Source organism: Sebastes fasciatus, chromosome 20 (assembly GCF_043250625.1).
Source record: "Sebastes fasciatus isolate fSebFas1 chromosome 20, fSebFas1.pri, whole genome shotgun sequence".
NCBI lineage: Eukaryota > Metazoa > Chordata > Actinopteri > Perciformes > Sebastidae > Sebastes > Sebastes fasciatus.
In genome coordinates this window covers 7,166,316-7,189,606 of record NC_133814.1, presented here as the reverse complement: position 1 = coordinate 7,189,606, position 23,291 = coordinate 7,166,316, and the positions used below count along the sequence as shown (strand labels likewise).

The window sequence follows — 23,291 nt, the reverse complement described above, 5'->3', positions numbered from 1 at the left end:
ATGCAACCTCTATATGTTAGCTGTTAGCTCTGTTATTTACCCTAGCAGGACTGTGCTGCTCATCGGCTGCTAACAGCTAACATTAACTAGCTTTCCTCCTGCCGATTTCAACACAGATTTGTTGTTCACAATGGAGCATCATCAGGGAAATTTTCTATCATCCCCGGGATGACGGGACGCTATTGTTCTCGAGCATGTGAAGTAGATTGGATGAATGGTTCTTGAGATATGCGAAGGACACACACACAGACAGACAGACACACAGACTCCTTGCTTTATAGTTTGATTGTAGAATCCGGTGTATTGTTTATTGCAACACTAAATTGCTGTAGTACCCTTTAAAAGTGGCAGTAGGCAGAATATTTTTGGCATCATTGGGCAAAAAAAATCCATAATAACCTTTCAGCATATTGTAATTTCAAGTGTTCTGAGAGAAAACTAGACTTCTGCACCTCCCCATGGCCCTGTTTTCACGCTTTAAGAAATCTAGCCCGTGACGGGAGACTTTGGCCAATCACAGGACATTTCAGAGAGAGAGAGCGCGTTCCTATTGGCTGTTCATTCAACGGAGGCAGCTGTCAATCACTCGCAAAAACGGTCAAACTAGGCAGCGCTGATCAAATATGAATCAATATTCTGTTACTGTAATGACTATTTCTCGCCTCAAATGTTTTCAGACACATCTTGTAGTGTACTGTTTAGTTGTAAAATGAGAAAGTTTGCTCTTTGATCGTTGCTTATTCAGTATTGCTCAGTCGAGCTTAATCTAAAAACAATTGCTGATTGCATGCGACATGATTCCAGAGTGTGTTTATGAAGTCATGTGGTAGAAATAGATCCCTGTGGCTCTGAAACATCCTCTGATAATAACTAGGTGCTATGCAACAAATCCCATCGAGTGATGAAGCTCCCAAGGGACGTGAAATGCCACACCTGTAGGTTAGTAGCGCTCTCTGCTTCATCTTCTAGTTGATTCGTTTCAGACTCCCTGTTCTTTCATTGTAAGGTCTTAACCCGACCGACTGAAGTAATCTTCCCGTCCAGGTCTCTCTGCTGGATGGCTCTTATCACAAAGCGCCTCACCCTTTTCATTTCACCTTTTGTTGAAGTTTCAGGTTTCAAGTGTAGTGATAACTGCCTGAAAGTCAGCCATTCTGCGTTTAGTAAGAGCTGCAGCTTTTCTCTTCTTTTTCATGATAATCATCAGTAAAAGTCTGTTTTGTTGTGAAACGATGGCAATTGATGATGGTAGCTCCACAAGCTCTTACGTGCATTTACAAAATCTTCAGTTTCAGATTACATTTGTAAGCTTAAACATGTTTAGGCCGCAGCTTTGATAAGCGCTAATGTAGAAAACAGCCTCTATATCAGGTGAAATACTCTAAAAGGGAGTGAGTTTATGCAAGAACCACATTTTTTCATAGCAACCAAAGAGCTTACAAATCATATCCTGTTAATAATCACATGCAGTTTGGGACAAGTCATAGTGAAGTCAGCACACTGACACACTGACAGCTGTTGTTGTAAATTTTGGTGAGGAAAAACTGTCATGGCCATTTTTCAAAAGGGGTCCCTTGACCTCTGACCTCAAGATATGTGAATGAAAATGGGTTCTATGGGTACCCACGAGTCTCCCCTTTACAGACATACCCACTTTATGATAATCACATGCAGTTTGGGGCAGAAATCATGACGTTTTTTGAATGCAGCATAAATGTGTTATTTTCACCTATTCTAAAACTGATGTATTTTGAATATTTCTGCATACTGGGGTCCCTAAACAGTCTTGAATTACATAAATTGGGTATCACTGTAAAGCCGAGACTCTTGTGGATCCAATGAGCCCAACTGTATTCATGTATGATGATGTTAGTCCCCATAGGAGACATTTCATTGTAGTGATTTGACCTCACTGTATAAAATGACCTGTGGTGACCTCTAGGATAATCATAGCCTCATGAAAGTTTACAACCAAGAACTAGAGACCTAGAGCATTCAGAGGATGGATAGCTTTCTCTAGCTAGATTGACAATAGGGGGGTTTCTGAGCAGTTTACATAACAGAAGTGCTCGCCATCCAATCACTGAAAAATACAGTTCTTGCAGAAATATCTAAATGTCAAAAGTTGTTGATACCAAATCAAAGCATGGCTTTTTCTATGGTGTTCCTCAAGGTCTTGGTGTCTTAATGTGGTATTTTAGAGGGATTATCAATAAAGATTATCCAAGGAGGGATTATCAATAATCCCTCCTTGGATAATCTTTTGTATTTATTTTCGAGTGGTAAAAACAATGGTTAAATTTAGCACAGTGGCACAGTTACAAAATCTGCGTAACAAATGGTATCAAGCTGAAAATTGCTGCAACAACTTATGAGACATAATAGAGCATGGGAATGACCTTTATACACTTTTACAATTTATTTTATCAATTAATTAATTAATGAAGGTTTTATATATTTCATTATCAATTGGCGTGTGAATTAATATTGATATTTAACTTTTTCAAGGCTCCACAAGCTCTTCTGTGCAGTTACAAAATCTTCAGTTTCAGATTGTATCAAGCTTAAACATGTTTAGGCTACAGCCTTGATAAGTGATAATGTTGAAAGCAGCCTCTGTATCAGATGAAATATTAAAAAAAAAAACGAGTGCTTGTGCAAGAACCACATTCTCTCATAGCAACCAAAGAGCTTAGAAAATCATATCCTGTATTTTCTCCTTTCACCCATGAAAACAATCTCCTTCTTTCACTTTCAGAAGAACACAAGTATTAATATCCGCTGACAGACGTTTAAAATGTTCCCCATTGTCTTATACGCTCACATGCACACATGAATGTTCCATTTGAAAGGTGAGCCTCTGTAGCTGAAACAAATTAAACCATGTCTTATGTACATTAAGTGCCTTTGTCGCCACGATAAGAATTAATGTGATGTGCGTGTGAGCAAAGAAAATCTCCGTGTCTGGTATGGTCGGTTATTAAACATGGTATTTGCTCACTGCCTTTTCCCTGGTGTGCAGTGGAGATATCAGAATGCTTTTAAATTTGACATTTACTTTTCATTACAGTTACCACGCAGAGTGAGATAGGGATGTGTGAATGTGTGGTACATACAGTATGAACACAATAACACACATAATGTGCTGTTGGCGGCTGTCTTGCTGCTCAGGTTGGCATGAGGGAAGGACAAATGTTTGAATGGAGGACATAGCCTATAACAGGGGTCTCCAACCTTCTTTCCTCTGAGAGCTCCTTTGACAAAATGAAAGTGGCTGAGAGCTACTCATATTTTATATTATTAGTAACATTTATTTACATTGCTCAGCTCCACCCAAACCAGCTGAATACGCTTCTTTTGTGTGAACATTTAGAAAATGTTGATATTCAACGCTCGCATTTTGACATTTGATAATCAACATCTTAAATTCAGCAGCATGTGCATGTTTTTGTTTTTTCTGTATGCATTTCTTTACATTTTCAGTGTGTCAAGCTCACACTATTAAATTCACATCCGTTTAATGTCATAGAAAACAAAACAATGTTGTTACTTATTTTACTTGTCCTTTTATTCTGTCTGTCCACATATCACTGTATCACATCACTTCCCTTCACATTCCCGTCATCATCTGTAGTTCCCATGCATGTATTACATGCATTCAGCCTTTTTAACAGTTAGTGAGATGACTGGCACAGGGAACATCATCGTTAACAACATCAACAATGTCATTAATATCATCATCATCATCATGGATATCCTAATCAACATCAGCAACATCCTCAATATCATCACCATCAATATCACCAAGGCTCACCTAAAAAAAATCAATATCAGTGTAGCTAAGTGTATGTTAGCCTATATTTAGAATATTTTTTGCTAGTTTACCTTGCCGTGAGACGGCTATACAGTCTATGTTTCTCCCGGGGAACTGAAGCTGTTATCTACGCTCTCGCCAAAGCAACCAGACTCCATTGAAAAAAAACAACTGTAATTTTACCTCGCAGTACACGGGAGTTGCTGGTCGAGGCAGCGGTCGACCGGTGTTCTGATATTCATGATGATGATGATGATGATGATGATGATATTATTATTATTATAATGACATTGTTGATGTTGTTAATGATGATGATGATGATGACAAAAAAAAAGAATCTGCTTCTATACACCCTGTGCATTGCCTCTGTGCACTGCCTGTGTCCGATCGGACTTGAAGCTGTTGTTGGCACTTACTCTAATGTTGTTCCCTCCTATCTAGGTCCTTGCTTGTGTCTTACGAACTCTCAGATGTACGTCGCTTTGGACAAAAGCGTCTAAATGAAAATTGTAGAATTGTAGAATTGTAGGTGGCTATAATACATTTTGCTGCCCCCGTCCACAGCAGTATATTTGCTTTGCTCCCGTGGTGGTACTCCTGTCTGCTTCTCCAAACTGGGGGCGTGCTTACCGTCATCTACTGTAGGTAAAACACTGACTATGGAGAAGTACCTCATACAACCCCACTTCTAATTATTTGCTCCTTGTGTACCATTTGGAAGCATAGACATTTGCTAAAATGGAAAAATCCAATAGAACAACAAAATGTTTAGGCCTTATCTAAATGTTTATTAAATTTCCTATTGAGTCATTATAAGAGCTAGAGTGCATTTTTGTGGTGTTCTGGGTGTACGACACATGGGGAAAATCTCTAGAAGGTTTTTAAAAGACGTGAAATTCACAAATTTGGGTCAAAAACAAAAATAACAGAATTTTTTTTCTCATGGTCAGTTAAATATTTCCTGTCAGGAAGAGTGATGAAACCCGCTGTGTGTTTAGAGCTCATGAGCCAGAATGGACAGAACTTCTGAAACAGAAACATTTCACAGCTGCTCTCCACACACACACACACACACACACACACACACACCAGCACGAGCGATAACCCGTTACTTCCTCACCACCGCAACGCTTTCGCACACACTTAGCCATGCACGCATGCTTCATGCAGATGGGTGAGGAGAGTTGGAGGCCAGCAGCTGTGTTTATCTTGGTTCCATCTGTGGGTGGGCCCTGGACCTGGTGTTCGTCCAGGGGAGCACGATAAGCGCTGCGTCAGGGCCGCATCTCACTATGATACATGTTTACTTTACCTTTCTCCCCCGGATGTCCTCTGGATCACTCAGTCATTGTTCCTGAGCAGCAAGATAAGAGAATCACACTGTTTTCACACAATGTCGTGGAAAAATTTTAACAGTAACAGCTCATCACACGTAGAGCTCGTCTTACAGAACTCTCTTAACCTTTATGAACCTGTGAGCATGTTGTCAGCTCCCTGCATGCTTTTGTTTCTATTCTCAAGAGCGTAAAAGCAACAGAAGTGACCTAAATTGATTAAAGTGCTCAAGTTAGGGCACGCACGAGTTTGTGTTTCCCCTGGGCAATTCACACACACACCTACAGTATTCTTGATGACACTTCTTGCTGTTGCTTTAAATAGTGTTGTTTAACTGAGCTCCAGTAACGCTAACTTGCTCAATAACTTCAGCTTTGTTTGGTCCAGTGGCAGCGGCGACCTACTGAAGACAGTTTGCCCCCATTCATTCTCTATGGGACGCATGTACTACGCGTGTCAAGGCCTTGTAACCGACGGTGTATGATGCGTGTCAAAACACCCGCAGCGCCCATTGTTTCTATGTAAACGCATGTTAACTCCACAGAAAAGCATACATTTTTATCACATTAGCTCCCCAGGTTGACATGTCGGCTACTCTGCATCATTTTGGTTTTATTTGTCCATGTTTTAAGATAGCTGTCACTGAGATTTCTGCTGTCACCTCAATACAATTGAGGTGAATGGAATTTTATTTGTGGTGCTCAAAAAATACATTTAAGAAAATTAGGGCTGTTTGCGATCAATCACATGATTGCCCATAGTTAATAGTGATTAATCGCACATTTTTTTATCTGTTCAAAATGTACCTTAAAGGGAGATTTGTCAAATATTTAATACTCTTATCAACATGGGAGTGGACAGATATTCTTGCTTTATGCAAATGTATGTATATATTTATTACTGGAAATCAATTAAAATCACAAAACAATTAAAAATATTGTCCATTGGTACTGCATTTAGCATAAAAAAATGTGCTCAAATCATAACAAACTGCAGCCCAACAGGCAACAACAGCTGTCAGTGTGTCAGTGTGCTGACTTGACTATGACTTGCCCCAAACTGCATGTGATTATGATAAAGTGGGCATGTCTGTAAAGGGGAGACTCGTGGGTACCCATAGAACCATATCATTCATTCACATATCTTGAGGTCAGAGGTCAAGGGACCCCTTTGAAAATGGCTATGACAGTTTTTCCTTGCCAAAATTTAGCGTTAGTTTGGAGCGTTGTTTAGCCGCCTTCATGACTAGCTAGTATGTCATGGTTGATACCAATGGATTCCTTAGGTTTTATAGTTTCATAAGATATCAGTGTCTTCACTCTAGCTTTAAAACTGAACCCGGTACAACTTAAAAATAGCGTTAATGTGTTAAAGAAATTAGTGGTGTTCAAACGAATTCGCAATAACGTGTTGTTATCGCATTGACTTTGACAGCCCTACTAAAAAGTTAAATGGAATTTTACGTTTGTGTCTACATTTATGATGTTTTGTCCAAACAGGCCAGTGCTGCAACCTTTGAATCTGATTTTAGTTTTCAAAAAACAGACTTACATTCCTGGTTAGTAAATATTCTAGGGTTTGATGAATGTTGTCAGGCTGCTGAAGCTCTGACCTGCTTCTTCGAGGTTACTTATAAATCTGGTAATCTTGGGGTTTAAAGTTTTTATGATCTGTCACGTCAGGAACTGGATTTCCCATTATTTTTCCCGCCCCCTGACCATAGAGATGGGTAAATATTGCCAAAGTGTTAACAGATTTCCCTTCAGGGAAAACATCTGGTCAGATGGAGTTGTGGTGATTCATGTGTGCCCTGTTTACTGTGTGTCTGTGACTCAGCAGGAAGGTTCAGATAGCACAGTTTGGGGTTGTTTGATAAGTGACGCAGGGCCGTGAGCTAAAGCGCTGATCCCCGTTGTGTGTGTGTCTCTGCAGGTAGCCAATCAGACGTTCCACACAGATCGGCCGGACCTGCCAGAGTGTTTTCAGCTCACCGTCCTGTCATGGCTGCCGTGCATCTACCTTTGGGCCGCGTGCCCCATCTACCTCTTCTATCTCAAGAAGAACAACAGAGGCTACATCATGATGTCCATCATGAACCGATTCAAAACGGTGAGATCCATGGGACTTCGTTGTTGTGTATTTTATCACAGTGTACTCCAAAAGCAAGGTTAGACTGATACATCTGCAAGCATTCGAATACTGATTTGACGGTCGATTACTATGGCAACGGCTGAAGCTTCGAAACATTCGGGTCAGCCCTATTGACTACATTTACATGCACACTAATATTCCACTATTATTCCGAATATGACTGAATTTGATACAGGTCATGTAAACACCATATGCCGTTTGGATATTCTGAATTAGGCCTTATTCCAAATGGAGCATTTTCTGATTGAGACATGTGAGATATGCCGATATTATTCAGGTTTTGGGAGCATTCTTTGGACACGAATACAGCGCATTCGGAATATGCGTCTCAATTGGGGTTTACGGTCAGCTCTGTGCGTTGTACACAAACCAACTAGCCGACACTTTAATATCAACAGGTTTTTGGATATGCGCAAATACTGCAACTCCGTCATGGGTGCGTTTTACCGTAATCGTAGAATGCACTGCTGCATGTAAACGGGAATATTAGTGGAAAATTCATTTTCGATAGCCATGTAAACAACTTAGAGGGATTATTGTCTCTTTCGGAATAATGGAAAAAACTAAATATTGCGTGTAATAGTGCATGTAATTAGGTGTGTAAGAAAATATCGATACACTTGAGCATTGCTATATTGTGTTTTGTGATACTGTATCGATTCTCAAAAACGATCAATTTTTAATTATTTGTTTACATGCAAATATTTGTGGCAGACAGTGGCTCAGATTGCATAAAAAGTAGTGCTATGTAGGGCTGTGTATTGGCAAGAATCTGGCGATACGATACACATCATGATACGGGGGTTACGATTCAATATATTGTGGTACTGTAAGCTAGGCGATATATTTTGCAATTTTTTTAAATCAAGGAAACTGAAAAACTTATAGTATAAAGAACACACCATCATATGCATAAAATCAGAGTAAAATAGATGCAGTGTTTTTGAGAAAACACATCAATACATTATCACAAAACGTAATATCGCGATACTCAATATTTTCGATATTTTCTTACACCCCTACTATGTGCTTGGCTACTTGCAAGAATTGAGTGAGAGTTCATCTTTGCATGTAAACTATATAAACTAATTTTTTTTTACATAACGGTATAAAATCAATACAGTGTTTTTGAGAATCGATACAGTATCACAAAACATATACTCTTACACCCCTAGTGCTGTGATGTCGATGTTACAGGGACTGGGATAAATGCAAATGCAGATTCTGATTGCATGAGAAGGTAACCTTGTTTTACTCAGATTGTATGCATATGGTGGCGTGTTCTTTATACTATGACAGGTTTTCCTAAAATTAGATTAAAAAAATCGCAGTATATCGCCTTGCTTACAGTATTGCAATATATTGAAATGTGACCCCTGTATCGTGATACGTATCGTATTGCTTCTTGTCGCTTCTTCTGATTCTTGTCAATACACAGCCCTACATGTCACCATAGTCATTGTCAGTCTGAATCACCTGGAGAACACTAATGTAGGGGGCACTATCACTACAGGAAAATAAATAAAACTTAATTTTTTTGGTAATTACACATTTGACAAAAGATGTACAAAAGTTAGAACAAACACCTAGGATAAATATTCTGACTTCTTATCGGAATTTGATATACATTTTCCTGTAAATGCAAATGGTTTTGACTAACTTCTGAACAATGAGCACAGGGCTAGCCAGAAACACAACCCCCACCCTCCGATGTTTAGATTAGGTTACAAGCCGGTTAATCATCTAACTTACTTCCCTCTGTTTTTGTAGTATTTAATGTCTGTTATTCACCTTCCTCTCTCTGTGTGCTCTCAGGTGTTTGGCTTGTTGTTATGGATTGTGTGTTGGACAGATCTCTTCTACACACTCCATGAGCTCACCAAGCCGCCCATCTACTTTGTCACCCCGCTGGTTCTCGGCATGACCATGGTGAGGATATGGCCATCCAAAAACAATTGCACGAGATTTTAAATGCTGAGAATAAGAGGATGTGTGGTTCTGTTTTGATAATCTCAATAGCTCTTTATGCCCTCTCTGTCAACTGTCTTTGGTTCAGAAACCTTGTTTACGGTTAACATGTTGAACAGTAACAGAGTGGCTTGGAAACTACATTGGCACAAAGAAACTATACAAACATATAATTTGCATATGTAGTTTGCATATAAACGGTCGCCGGTTCACCGGTTTTCCTTCCTTGGACCACTTTTGGTAGGTCCTGACCACTGCAGACCGGGAACATCCCACAAGAGCTGCAGTTTCTGAGATGCTCTGACCCAGTCGTCTAGCCATCACAATTTGGCCCGTGTCAAAGTCGCTCACATCCTTACGCTTGCCCATTTTTTCTGCCTCCAACACAAAGTTCAAAGTTCAAAATGTTCACTTGCTGTCTAATATATCCCACCCACTGCCAGGTGCCATTGTAACGAGATAGTCCATGTTATTCACTTCACCTGTCAGTGGTCTTAATGTTATGGCTGATCGGTGTATATTCAAGCCACTATGGGTGCAAATTAGCTGTTGAGCTAAGCCGCGGCTGCATCTAATGATTCATTTGTCATTAATTTATCTATTGGTTATTTTTTTCAAATAATTTGTTAATTTTTTTGGTCTGTGGTCCAACTTAAGCTCACAGTATATTTCAACTAGATAGCTTGCAGACTTTTATTTTGAAGTGTACCATATCACCCATGCTGCACTGTTCCAGTATTTCAAAAAGCGGTTTGCCTCCTCAGTCTGCGTCTGTCAGGAACGTTCTACAAATCACACCATTAGAGAGTTGTTGCTTTTTCAAACTTAGTTAAAGCAAATCTTATCTGAGCACCACAGCTGCTAACTCGATTATTTTTCTTGGCCTTTTCCAGGAGTTCATAGCAAATGCAACTTGTTCAGCCAGAAAGAAGCAGTCGTATGCATTCATATGTTTATTTTTCTAAGAAATTCGTTGTACTGTACACCAAACCAGAGGCTCAACTGGTTTGATGAGGGCACATTTACACTGGCTGTTCAGCAGTAGCAAGGATGAAAACCTTCAGTTAGAGCAGTACACTTGAGGAGAGCTTGTCCGTAGCCTCTCCCTCTGGCCACTCATTCCTTTTTCCTCTCTCTGTGTGACATCCCCCCCCCTCCCTCCTCTCTCAGCTGCTGGCCACGTTTCTGATTCAGTTTGAGAGGTTACGAGGGGTTCAGTCCTCGGGGGTCCTCTTCATCTTCTGGTTCCTGTCCGTGCTGTGTGCCATCGTGCCTTTCCGCTCCAAGATCCTGCAGGCCTCCAGCCAGGTGAGAACACGCCGTATATCAAATGCCTTTAACATGCCTGGTGCCCTGTCATCTCCCCAATTTTCTTGTCTCCTCACCTACTTGTACTTCACGTTATCTTTGCTCTTGTTTTTCTTTCTATCCTCCTCCGTGTTCTGGACCTTTAAAACTATTTCAGTCTCCTCCTCTTCCCACCTCCGTGTTGTCTCAGGAGTTGGTTTGGAGCTTACAGTGAGTGGATGTTTTGAAGGGGTCAGCCCAGGGCACCACTAAGCAGAGGGGGAATAGTAGGCCTGTTGTTCCCAGCAGACTTATCTCACCTCTAGTGCTGCACAGCTCGCCAACAGAGCTGCAGCACACAGCAAACAGCAAACAAACCGTACAGGACAGGTGTATAATGTAAGGCTGGAGAACAGATGCACAACGGCAGGCAACATGAAAGAACAAAGAAGGAAATGTAAAATATATATCAGGAGCAGCCCCATAACACAAATTGATCATACGATATCCATATCCGAGGTATTGAGAAAGATTCTGAAAACGTGACGGTACTCTTTCTTCTACAGTACTGTCAAGGCTCGAGACTAACTGTTTGGGATGCAGTAAACTCCCTATCGACGCCTCCAGGGGACGAAACCATATTTTTTCCCTGATAATGCTACATTGCAAACAACTAATCCATGTTGAAATCGGCAGAACGAGAGCTAGTTAACATTAGCTGTCCGCTCCGTGCAGGACTGTGCTGATTACTGGCTGCTAACAGGTAAGGTTAACTAACTTTCAACCTGCCGATTTCAACACGAAAGATGCTATTGATTTACATTATGATGCATTCAGGCTCTATTCAATAGAGCCTGAATGCATCATAATCGTGTGAGTATCGGTGAAGGTAAATTTTAACGTCGTCATGATGTGTTCAAATGTGCTCCAAAAGACTGCTAATGTTGCTCCAGTTCTGCTGGATGGGTAAATAGGCAACTGTTTGATAACACATCTGCTGTAACAACTTACACAATGCAGGTTTAAGTTTTTGCGCCATTATTTGTTACATCTTGGCAGGACATTTTGACTTTGATCTGTGCTCCAATTAACATACTGTACTTGCTAGTCTGCCTTGTGAAAATATTCGTGGCTGTGTTAACATGCACATAACAATTGGATTAGGATTAATAATCAGAGTAATGCTGCTTACTGTACTCCGATTAACATATTTATATCGGTGTGGAGGATAATCTGATTTATGGCTAAAGCCACCATCAATTGCTTGGGTGGCCTCAACGTGGTAGAGCATGTAATAAATATCTACAAGACCAGACAAATGTATGAGAAATGCAAGTCATTATGACATCACAGCACAGAAAGGCTAAAACTACAGCTTACTGTAACATCTTTGTTCATCAAATCATATGTTGTGCATGTGTGGGCGGAACTTCTTTTATATCCGTTCCTAGCAGACCACACCTACCCAGCCTGCAGGTGTGTGTCAGAGTGCAAAAAGGTGTGGCAACTGCTGTCACAGATTCGCTTGCAGTCCTTTTGTGATGCATGATGGATGATATTTGGCATTTTCCTGCAAAAACATTTCTTTGTTTATGCCAAAAGCCTCAAACCAAAAAAAAAGCCTTGAAGATAAATGGCAATTCATATTTAGAAGTCTTCCTGATAACTTTTTGTAGCTGCTTTAGTGATAAAAAATCAACCCCAGACAGTCATGCAGCAGACAGACGGACGTGTCAGAGCCTGGAGCAGGCGGTTAACCAAGCAGCCATGTGTTGAGGTCAGCCCAGGCTGCTGCAGAAATGGGCTGCTGTAATCACGTTGATCCAGAAAATGAGCCCATGAACAAATATGATTCTGAAAAAGTTGCAACGTCAAAGGTGACGCCTCTATTCATAATTCAACTGATCTAGACGTCTGTGAAGAAGAACTGTTGTAAGAACTCAAATGAATGGGTGTAAATCGACCTTAAGTACATTTGCATGCGTGCAACACATCTCGACAACATCTCGATTATTGTGAATTTATAAATTATATATTGTATCATAGCTGATAGGAGACAATAACAATTATATTCTGATTACATTAGTAAAGTGTTTATTAACAGTTTATTGTTGCACACATTATAACATTTTATATATATACTATATATTTAGTATTCATTGATGATTTGTAAACCTTTAAGAAATCGTTTGTAAACACCTATAAACATTACGTAGATAGATGGACCAGAAACCGATTATTAACCATTGACAAAGTATCAACTATCTGTCTAAATAATGTTGATAGATGTTTAACAAAGTATTTATTAACCGTTTAACAAGGTATTATAATTATCAGTTGCAACTGAGGGCGTGCCAAGCTACCTGCTACAGATATTATGCAATTGTGTTACTTGGTGACATCACCACGTTAAGGAAGAAAAATCGGGACTTCAGGCGAGGCGTTTCAGGCCGTTCAGGAGCAGTGTTTCTGTGGGGGACAGTAACTCACTTTGGTGTGGACTTTGTACCTTTGCCGACCTTTTATATGCACAAAAAACTATATAACACACTAAAGGAAAGGGAAAATGCACAAAAGCATAATAGGTGTGCTTTAGAACTGCCGAAAAAATGTCTGACATTCAGTCTGAATGTCTTTTTTATTAACTTAATGTTGTGATAAGATAAGATAAGATAAGATAAGATATTCCTTTATTAGTCCCGCAGTGGGGAAATTTGCAGTGTACAGCAGCAAAGGGGATAGTGCAAAAAAACAAGATGCATCAGCTAACACAGAAAAAAAGAGCTAAACAAAGTGTAACAAAATATGAACCATTTAAATAGAAGGAAGTATAAAACAATGTGTTCCCTTCACTTTCAAAAAGAAGCCCATTCAGACACTAGTATAGTTAACTCCCTCTCGTACATGATGCCTAATTTGCCTGCATGTAAACACACTGCTTTACAACTGTCGTCTGAACTCACCTCTTTGTATGTACTGTATGTGTGTGCGTCTTTGTTTTACATTTCAGAGCGAAGTGACCGACAAGCTGCGATTCACCACATTCTACTTCTACTTCGCCCTGGTGGTCTGTGAGCTGATCCTCTGCTGCTTCAATGAGAAACCTCCTCACTTCTCCACTGCTGTCACAGACCCTGTGAGTTTTTTACAGTCTGCTGCAGTGTCCACTCCAAACCCATGAAGCATATGTGTGTGTCTGTATGTTATGCCGTATGTGAGAGCATCTCATATTCCTGCTGACATTGTATATTCAGTGTCCTGAGTGGTTGAAAAGAGCGTGTGCTTTGGGGCCGTCCCGTGCTTGTTCAAGCAGGTCACACTCACAGAGAACACGGTTGTTACTGGCTGCTCCCAGAAGTATGTCATCCTTATCCTTGTTTAACCTCTCTGGCCTATTTAGTCTGAACATTTTCCAATTTTTTTCTCTCAGAATCCCTGCCCTGAAACTACAGCAGGTTTTCTCTCCACCATGACGTTCTGGTGGTTCACAAGGTGGGTTCACACTGCTCTCTGCCATCCACCATATCACCCATAGACCCACACTTTGTTGTGCATATATAGTGATCTGCTTTAGTAATTAGTAAAAAGTTCATTATTACATTAAAAAGGAGATAGCTCTGAATTATCCAGCTAGCTACACATGTAGGCAAAATTGTTGGTTCCCTTCCGTTAAAGAGAGAAAAACCCACAATGGTCACTGAAATAACTTGAAACTGACAAAAGTAATAATAAATAAAAATTCACTGAAAATTAACTAATGAAAATCAGCTATTGTTTTTGAATTGTGGTTCAACAGAATCATTTAAAAAAACAAACTAATGAAACTGGCCTGGACAAAAATGATGGTACCCCTAGAAAAGATGTAAAATAATGTGACCATAGGGACATGTTAAACTAAGGTGTGTCCTGTAAATAGCATCACAGGTGTCTTCAAACTTGTAATCAGTCAGTCTGCCTATTTAAAGGGTGAAAAGAAGTCACTGTGCTGTTTGGTATCATGGTGTGTACCACACTGAACATGGACCACAGAAAGCTAAGGAGAGAGTTGTCTCAGGAGATCAGAAAGAACATTATAGACCTTCATGTTAAAGGTAAAGGCTATAAGACCATCTCCAAGCAGCTTGATGTTCCTGTGACTACAGCTGCACATATTATTCAGAAGTTTAAGGTCCATGGGACTGTAGCCAACCTCCCTGGACGTGGACACAAGAGGAAAATTGATGACAAATTGAAGAGACGGATAATACGAATGGTAAGCAAAGAGCCCAGAACAACTTCCAAAGAGATTAGAGGTGAACTCCAAGGTCAAGGTACATCAGTGTCAGATTGCACCATCCGTCGCTGTTTGAGCCAAAGTAGACTTAATGGAAGACAACCGAGGAGGATACCAAATCATAAAAAAGCGAGACTGGAATTTTCCAAAATGCATATTGACAAGCCACAAAGCTTCTGGGAGAATGTCCTTTGGACAGATGAGACAAAACTGGAGCTTTTTGGCAAGTCACATCAGCTCTATGTTCACAGACGCAAAAATGAAGCATACAAAGAAAAGAACACTGTACCTAATGTGAAACATGGAGGAGGCTCGGTTATGTTCTGGGGCTGCTTTGCTGCATCTGGCACAGGGTGTCTTGAATCTGTGCAGGGTGCAATGAAATCTCAAGACTATCAAGGCATTCTGGAGCGAAATGTGCTGCCCAGTGTCAGAAAGCTTGGTCTCAGTTGCAGGTCATTGGTCCTCAAATAGGATAATGACCCAAAGCACAGCTAAAAACACCCAAGAATGGCTAAGAACAAAACATTGGACTGTTATGAAGTGGCCTTCTATAAGCCCTAATCTAAATCCTATTGAACATCTGTGGAAGGAGCTGAAACATGCAGTCTGGAGAAGGCACCCTTCAAACCTGAGACAGCTGAAGCAGTTTGCTCACGAGGAGTGGGCCAAAATACCTGTCGACAGGTGCAGAAGTCTCATTGAGAGTTACAGAAATCACTCGATTGAAGTGATTGCCTCAAAAGGTTGTGCAACAAAATATTAAGTTAAGGGTACCATCATTTTTGTATAGGCCAGTTTCATTAGTTTGTTTTTTAAAATGATTCTGTTGAACCACAATTCAAAAACAATGTCTGATTTTCATTAGTTCATTTTCAGTGAATTTTTATTTATTATTACTTTTGTCAGTTTCAAGTTATTTCAGTGACCATTGTTGGTTTTTCTTTCTTTAACGGAAGGGTACCAACAATTTTGCCTACGTGTGTATTAATGCTTTCACTTTGATGCTGAGTAATAAAACCTGCTGGGTTAGCATGTGATTGGCTGAAAGGTGAGACTAGTGACAACACCTCTGTCATGGAAAGGGATATTATGAATTAAAAAGTGACTTTATGAAATGAAAAGTGACATCAATTTATTCATATGATTATTTTATAATTATTTAATATTGAATACTTTGGTGCTCCCCGCAGTATTTTATTATAAATCACATGTCGTTTTCACTGCTGAAGGGGTTTTGTAAAATTTTTCAATACCAACATAAAGAATAATTGCCTTGGTACTTGCTGTAAACAAGGGAGACCATGGTTGAGATGATTGGTAGCCCCCGTCTCACACCGGCTGTTCTGTTCTAATCTGTTTTTTTGTTATTTGTGATTCCTGCAACAAACAAGATATTGCTCTTTTTTGAAGGAAGTACAGCATCTTCTTTCTGTTTTCTTCTGTAAGCAAATCTCTCCTCATCCCCGGGAAAAATACATCAAGCCAATTTCCGGTGAAATCCGATCCACTAGTACATAATGATGATCAGCAAATCCAGGAAACTCAATTTAGTGTCTTTGTGGGGAGCATTCTTACTGAGTTGTCTCAGTAATCTCAGAGTTGTTTAAAGGCATATCGTTGTCCAGAGAATGAAACATGCAACAGGGCACATAAGAAAACATACCGACAAAGATTCAAAAGTAGTGAGACAGATGGAGGCTGACAACCCTCTAATGTCTTTTTTTTATAGTTAGTGTTGAATTGTTTGTTGTACCACATTACATTAAACTGCTGTTTCTCTCTCTCTCAGTATGGCTATAAAAGGCTACAAAATGCCTCTGGAGAACAAAGACCTTTGGTCTCTGAACCAGCGCGACAGCTCCAAGGTGACGGTTCCCAAACTCCTTAATGAGTGGGAGAAGGAGCAGACCAAAGCCAAGAGGTATGTTTGTAAAAGAAGAAGAGGAGATGTATTGTTAATTTTTTGAAATATACAGTACAAGCTAAATGTTTTCCAGTAGGTCTATGTTACTCATATAAAGCCTTTACTTGGCATTACAGATTATGAAAACAGTCACTATGTTTACTGACAAAGACAGCAGATTATTGGGAGAAATCAGGTTAAAGCAGGAAACCGGAGAACTGCCGTAACCTGGATACTCCAAAAGGTCAATAATCACATTTATCCGCTACCATATTTTTTTAAACCAAGGCTGCCTTATTGTAAGTGTATTACGGACATATGATTCTGGAGGTTCAAAAGCTTTTTATGTTGTTTAGTTTTTCCTAGTTGGAGCAGTGAGAGGCCAGGCTCTGTAGTGGGAACACAGCTTTTCCTTTATTGTGCATTTATATACAGTCTGCTGTTCTACTGTAGAAACATATTTGTACGTATTTATATTTCAGTTTAGTTTTAGTCGAATCTTGGATTTAATTATCCTGGATTCAATATTTTAATCGATTGACAGCCCTAATTATAGCTAGTAAAACTGACATGAATTTATTTTATTTTTGTTTTATTTTTATTTGTTTTTTACCCAGGCAATATTGTTGTTAGTTTTAGTTTTCCTTAAAGGAGTTTATTTAGTTATTTATTTAGTTTCAGTTTACTATCAATATTTTTCACTGATTATTTTCATTTTAGTGTACTTCAATAACCCCGGTGTGAGGACAGGGTTTTGTGGGAAAGCATTACAAAATCTGAACGTGAAATCGACGATTCATGCTCTCAAATTGAAAGACCACGCTCTTGAATAAAGATAGGGTAAAAGTTGAATTGTTTAAATGTCACTCTCAAAGAGCCTGAAGCAGAACGTTGATGTGGAAAACCGCAGCTGTAATGAAGAATGGACTGAAAGATTTGGCATTCATCTTGCCAACGTTCAGCAACGCTAAACCTGTATGCTTCATTTGCAAGAAAACATTCTTGGGCATCAACGGCATGCAACTTTAGATACGGCACAACCTGTGTTACATTTATAAAAGACAGGGATTTGTTTCAGCTTCACCTGTCCCAGGCTACTGCTATTCAGTGCACAACCAGCAAAGCAAGCACAGCTTTGAGAGTGAGGTAGGTCTGACTCCTGCATCGGGTCGTGTAGGCCAGGGGTTCTCAAACATTTTGGGGCCAGGGACCCCTTAAAGGGGAGAAAGTTTTCCTAGGTACCTTTCTTAATCGTAACACAGATTAAGCATATGCTTACTACCATTTGTACTCTTAGATGCTCTTACATTGGAACTATTTGTGTTCTAAAACTTTTTAAACCTGCCAAAATCAAAAATCAATCAATAAATAAATAAATAAATGACTCGATAAATAAATAAATATGTCATTAAATGTAACAAAAATAATATAAAAAATAAATGTAGCCATTAATTGATTGATAAAATGTGACATAAGTTGATATTTCTGTTTTAATTTGCTTCTTTATTTATTTATATACATTTTTAAATCTTTTTTTTTTTTTTGCATTTATTTATTTATATCCATTTTATATTTCATCAATTCATGTCACATTTGATCAATTAATTAATGGCTACATTTATTTTTTTATATTTTTTTTGCTACATTTAATGGCATTTATTTATTTATTTATCGAGTCATTTATTTATTTTTTATTTTATTTTGGCAGGTTCCTTCTTCCATAGGATCTGGTTTCTCCAGCAGAATTCAATTATTGTTAACCAGGTTTCTTGTTGAATTGACATTCAGACATCGGTTTAATACAGAAAGCGGACACTAACCAGGTTACCTGAGTGCATGTAAACCAGCTGGATGAGACTTCAGGTTTGTGGTTTCAAACAAACTGTAAGCTAATTATAATTCCCAGAGAGAAACATTTACTCCGATTTTACTTACTCTGAAAATTCAGGTCACGTGGAAGGTATGGATAGCCCCGCCTTCTACTTTTTTGTCAGAACGGGGAGGGGAGAGGATGTTGCCTTTGAGGGCAGGGCTCTTTACTTGTGTTGTTATGTGTGTGTTGTACAGATGTACAGTATGTCCTCCCTTTTTTGCACAAGTGAAACCATGAGCATGTTTTTTTGTAACCTTAGCAGCAGGATAGCTACGTCTAATACAATAATATGAAACTGGTACCACTGCTGCTACACACACACACACATGTACACACACAGTCTGCAGCACATCCTGCAGGTAGAACAGACGTCATGGAGTAGATAGGAAATGCATTGCTTCTCTTTCTTTTATAGAGTCGTTGCACAGATTTTTTTCTCTATGTTCGTTGAGTAATTTTAGTTTTTAATGTCAAAGCCTTGAAGGATTACACCCATCCCCCACTGCTCTGTGTAATGGGCTGCAGAATTAATTACTTTTCTCACGTCTGTAATATTGCATTCCAAAGTTTATTTTAGTGTGTTAAAGCAGCAGTAGGCATTTCTGCACCTCCTCATGGCTCTGTTTTCAGGCAGCTGCTCAGAGACGGTGGGGCTCCAGCTCGGCTCTGATTGGTTATTTTCCTCCGGTCTGTGAAATCTTGCAGATGCCTTTAGGAGCACCAGAGGACACAGAGGAACATCATTTTTTTCAGATTACCTGTCTCATACACTACTGTCAGGATATAGTGACAATTATTTTAAAAAATAACTTTTTTTTTAATCATATTTGCTCCAACTTGCCTACTTCAGCTTTCACCTACTTACTGGAGAAATGAGTTTAGTTGCTTGGTCTCTGAGAACAGGACTTCAGCTCTACATTGTGCTACCACAGTGAGAAGCTCGTGTCGTGCACAAACACACCCAACAGGTCTGGCGAACTCTGACCTCCGCGAGGCTGCTTCCTCTCTCCGTGCCGCAGATTTCCTGTCACAGTTTTTATCGTGCTTTCTCACTGAGAACAACCGGTAAAATGATACGGAAAAGCTCCATTAGGGCTTTCACTTGTCGTCTGGAAACCTGTTTGGTGTTAAGCTGAATTCTATCACAGTTGTCCCGTTGAACTGTAGCCACCAATTAGTTTACTGCCGGAATCCGACTCCTGCGCTCTAAGCTGGCATTAGAATAGATTTTGTGTAGTTTGCTAAACATTCCTTTCACAGCATTTCTTACATTATGTCTCCCTGTCTGAGCTCTTTGTGAACAAACAGGATGACGAACACACTACAACATGTATTGTCCTTTTATTCCACTTGTTTGTATTACTACTTGCTTATCCAACATTGCCAAAGGGATTTATCATAACTGATAAAGTATGAATGGTTTTGTTACAGTAGTGCAATAATCAATAACGAAAACAGTAGCTAGTGTAATTCATCCACAAATTAAAGGGATAGTTCGGATTTTTTTTTAAGGTGGGGCTGTATGAGGTACTTATCCATAGTCAGTGTATTACCTACAGTAGATGATGGTCAGCACGTCCCAAGCTTGGAGAAACAAACAGGAGTACCAGCACGGGAGAAAAGCAATGTACTGTTGTGGATGGGGGCAGCAGCAAAACATATTTTAGCCACCTAAAAAAATGACATCAGTTTAGGTGTAAACTATATTTAGAATATTTCACCGCTTTACCTTGCCGTCAGACAGCGGTTTCCGAAGGGGGGAAACTTAAACCCGGAACACACCAGGAACGTCAGGAGCATGCGGCGCACTTCACCTCTCAGTGGTCATAATGTCATGGCTGATCAGTGTCTATTTATGTATACATTTTACTTGTAATGAGAGTTCCCCATCCTCACATAGCTGTTATTCTCTCCATCTCTCTATCTCTTTCCTATTCAACAACCTCCCAAACTCTCCAGTGACCAGAATCTGTCCAGCCAGGCCGTCTACTCCAAGCCCCCGCCGTCGACCACCAACCACATCGGTGCAGGAGGAGGAGGAGGAGGTGAAAGCAGCCCGGAGGAAGTAGAGGTGTTGCTGTCCAATCAGAAAGCTTCTTCCCGCCAGCCGTCTTTCCTACGTGCCCTCATCAAAGCCTTCGGACCGTACTTTCTGATTGGCTCGGCCTTCAAGCTCATGCAGGATGTCATCACCTTCGTCAACCCTCAGCTGCTCAGGTAGAAAGAAGGAAATGTTACCGCTGCGTGCTTTCTTTACTACACCATATTTGCAAGTTTGGAACACCAAACAAGTTACCATTGTTCCACTGTTTCCAAATGCTATCTTCAGGACGAGTTTTGAATGTTGTGTACATGTTTTTGCATGCTATTTTGCTTTATCCAAAGTATGGTAGCTGTGTTTATATGTAATGCATACACGCTACCAGGCTGGGGATTAAGAGATAGCAGCTGTTCTATGAAAGCCTTATCTCTATATAGCGATAAGGTAACAGAGTTGGCTGACCACATAGTTTTCCTGTACGTATTTTATCACTGCTGCCACAGGAATAACTGTCACGCTTAGTGTAATTTGAATTTCTCTTTTATCTATCAGATAATTTTCTTTCACAGAACTTATTTTGATATTATACCCATGTAATGCTAATACATTGATGCAGACTTAACTTTTCTCCTTTTTCTGGCAAATATTGTACTGCATCTGTCCTATTCAAAAAATAGAGCTCATGATTTGCTATAGTGCTTTATATTTGATTAATTCGACTAAGGAGGACGCAACCTGCCAAAATAAAAAATAAGTACAAATAATTAATATAAACGATAATAATGATAATAAGTAACACTAAAATAAGTACATTTAAATATTATTAAAAATAAATACATAAATAATTAAAAGGGGAAATTAACAGAAGATTAAATCAATAAAGATGCAAGTTAAAACAGAAATATCAATTTATGTCACATTTTGGTTACATTTATTTTTTTGCTACATTTAATGACATTTATTTATTCATTAATTGAGTCATTTATTTATTTATTAATTTATTTTTGGCAGGTTCCGTCCCCCATAACCAACATGAGGAAGAACAAAAAGAATAGAGAAATATAGCCTTAGGACTTAGGATACAAAGAATTAATATCAATAATAATAATAATAATAATAATAATAATAATAAATACATTTAAAAAAGTATACAAAAAAATAAATACATAAATAAATTAAAGGGAAAGTTAAACAGAAGAGTAAATAAATAAAGGAGTTAATACAAAGATAAATAAATAAAGAAGCAAATTACATGCTCATATTTTGGCTACATTTATTTTTAATATTATTTTTGCTACATTTAATGACATATTTATTCAGTTATTTTTTGAGTCATTTATTTATTTATTAATTCATTTATTTTTGGCAGTTTCGTTCCTCCATAACCAACATGAGGAAGAATAGAAATAGAAGAACAGAAAAAATCCTTAGGACCCTGCAATATTCCAACTAATACAATGATAATAGGAAGTGCTGAATTGGCTCCTGGGTCCGGTCAATATGTGAAGATCTCACTGAACATAGACCTATTGGGGAGTGTTTACTTATTAAATGTATTTTGTCCCTGTTATTTGTAACAATTTAAATATATTTTACATATCCAGATCCAGATATAATGGCATCCTTGTTGCAGGGAAGGTGATCCATTCATCCCACAGATTTCCCCTTTATTCCTCAGAATAACGTCAGTTTTTCCATCACATAGCTATCCCTTGCGATGACCACCCGTCGTTTGAAGACTGGGAGACTTTGAGGAAGATGATATTTTGTCAGAAGACATTTTACGTTTGCACGCTAGCAGACGGGTGATAAAAAGACATAGCACGTTTGATATTGATAACAGTCAGAATGTTTCAGAGAAGCCGCAGATGAGATGAGGATCTTGGGAGGGCCTGTAAATGGGATTGTAATGACCCTCTCACAGCTTTGAGGCAACGAGGCTATTAATGTCTCTGCTAATTGTAAGTAATTAATCTGGGACTAGTTGCATTGTCTAGTGAATGCTTAGCTTAAATGTAGTGGTGATATTAGGGGTCAGGAGGTCTTATGAGTGCAGACTGTGTCTCATAGTTAGAAGTCATATTTGCTGAACGTTTATAGGGATGCCATGAAAAGACACTTGAAAAATTGTCATCTGGGATCTATTTCTCATTTTTTGTGTAAAGCCTCACTGAAAATATGTAATATATTTACTGTAATAAATCATAAAATGACCTTGATATGTCATCAGAGGTAAAGAAAACATGCTGAATTGAATTGTGTTTATGCTAATTTAACGCTAAACCATTTTGCAAAGAAGATGTGAGTGTATTTACAGACCATGTGAAGGGCAGGAAGGGATGACATAAGCAGTTAGCTATGTGCCATCATCATCACAGCTCTTTCCAGATTAGTTATTGTGTCTATAAAATAATAATAAAAATGTTTTCCTTTTCTTCGCTCTTGCAGGATGCTGATCTCGTTCACCAAACAGAAGGGTGCTCCTGATTGGTGGGGCTACTCGCTGGCCTTCCTCATGTTCTTCACAGCCTTCTTGCAGACTCTCATCCTCCACCATCACTTTCAGTACTGTTTTGTCACCGGCATGAATGTACGCACCGCCATCATAGGAGCTATCTACAGGAAGGTATGCAGAGAAATTCT

The 23,291-nt window shown here is 39.1% G+C and overlaps 1 protein-coding gene across 5 annotated transcripts in view; it reads left to right on the top strand.

Annotated features, from left to right (window-relative positions):
- abcc3 (ATP-binding cassette, sub-family C (CFTR/MRP), member 3) overlaps positions 1–23,291 on the top strand; it is a 65,693-nt gene that overhangs the window by 10,145 nt on the left and 32,257 nt on the right. For all 5 annotated transcript variants that reach the window (XR_012591976.1, XR_012591977.1, XM_074620640.1 and 2 more), the window contains exons 2-9: positions 7,082–7,258; positions 9,116–9,229; positions 10,439–10,576; positions 13,566–13,691; positions 13,986–14,047; positions 16,621–16,752; positions 20,567–20,824; positions 23,097–23,274. Coding sequence is in view for 3 of the 5 variants with exons in the window: in XM_074620640.1 (XP_074476741.1) it covers positions 7,082–7,258; positions 9,116–9,229; positions 10,439–10,576; positions 13,566–13,691; positions 13,986–14,047; positions 16,621–16,752; positions 20,567–20,824; positions 23,097–23,274 (1,185 nt within the window). In the remaining 2 variants the exon portion in view is untranslated. The remainder of the gene's footprint in view (positions 1–7,081; positions 7,259–9,115; positions 9,230–10,438; positions 10,577–13,565; positions 13,692–13,985; positions 14,048–16,620; positions 16,753–20,566; positions 20,825–23,096; positions 23,275–23,291) is intronic.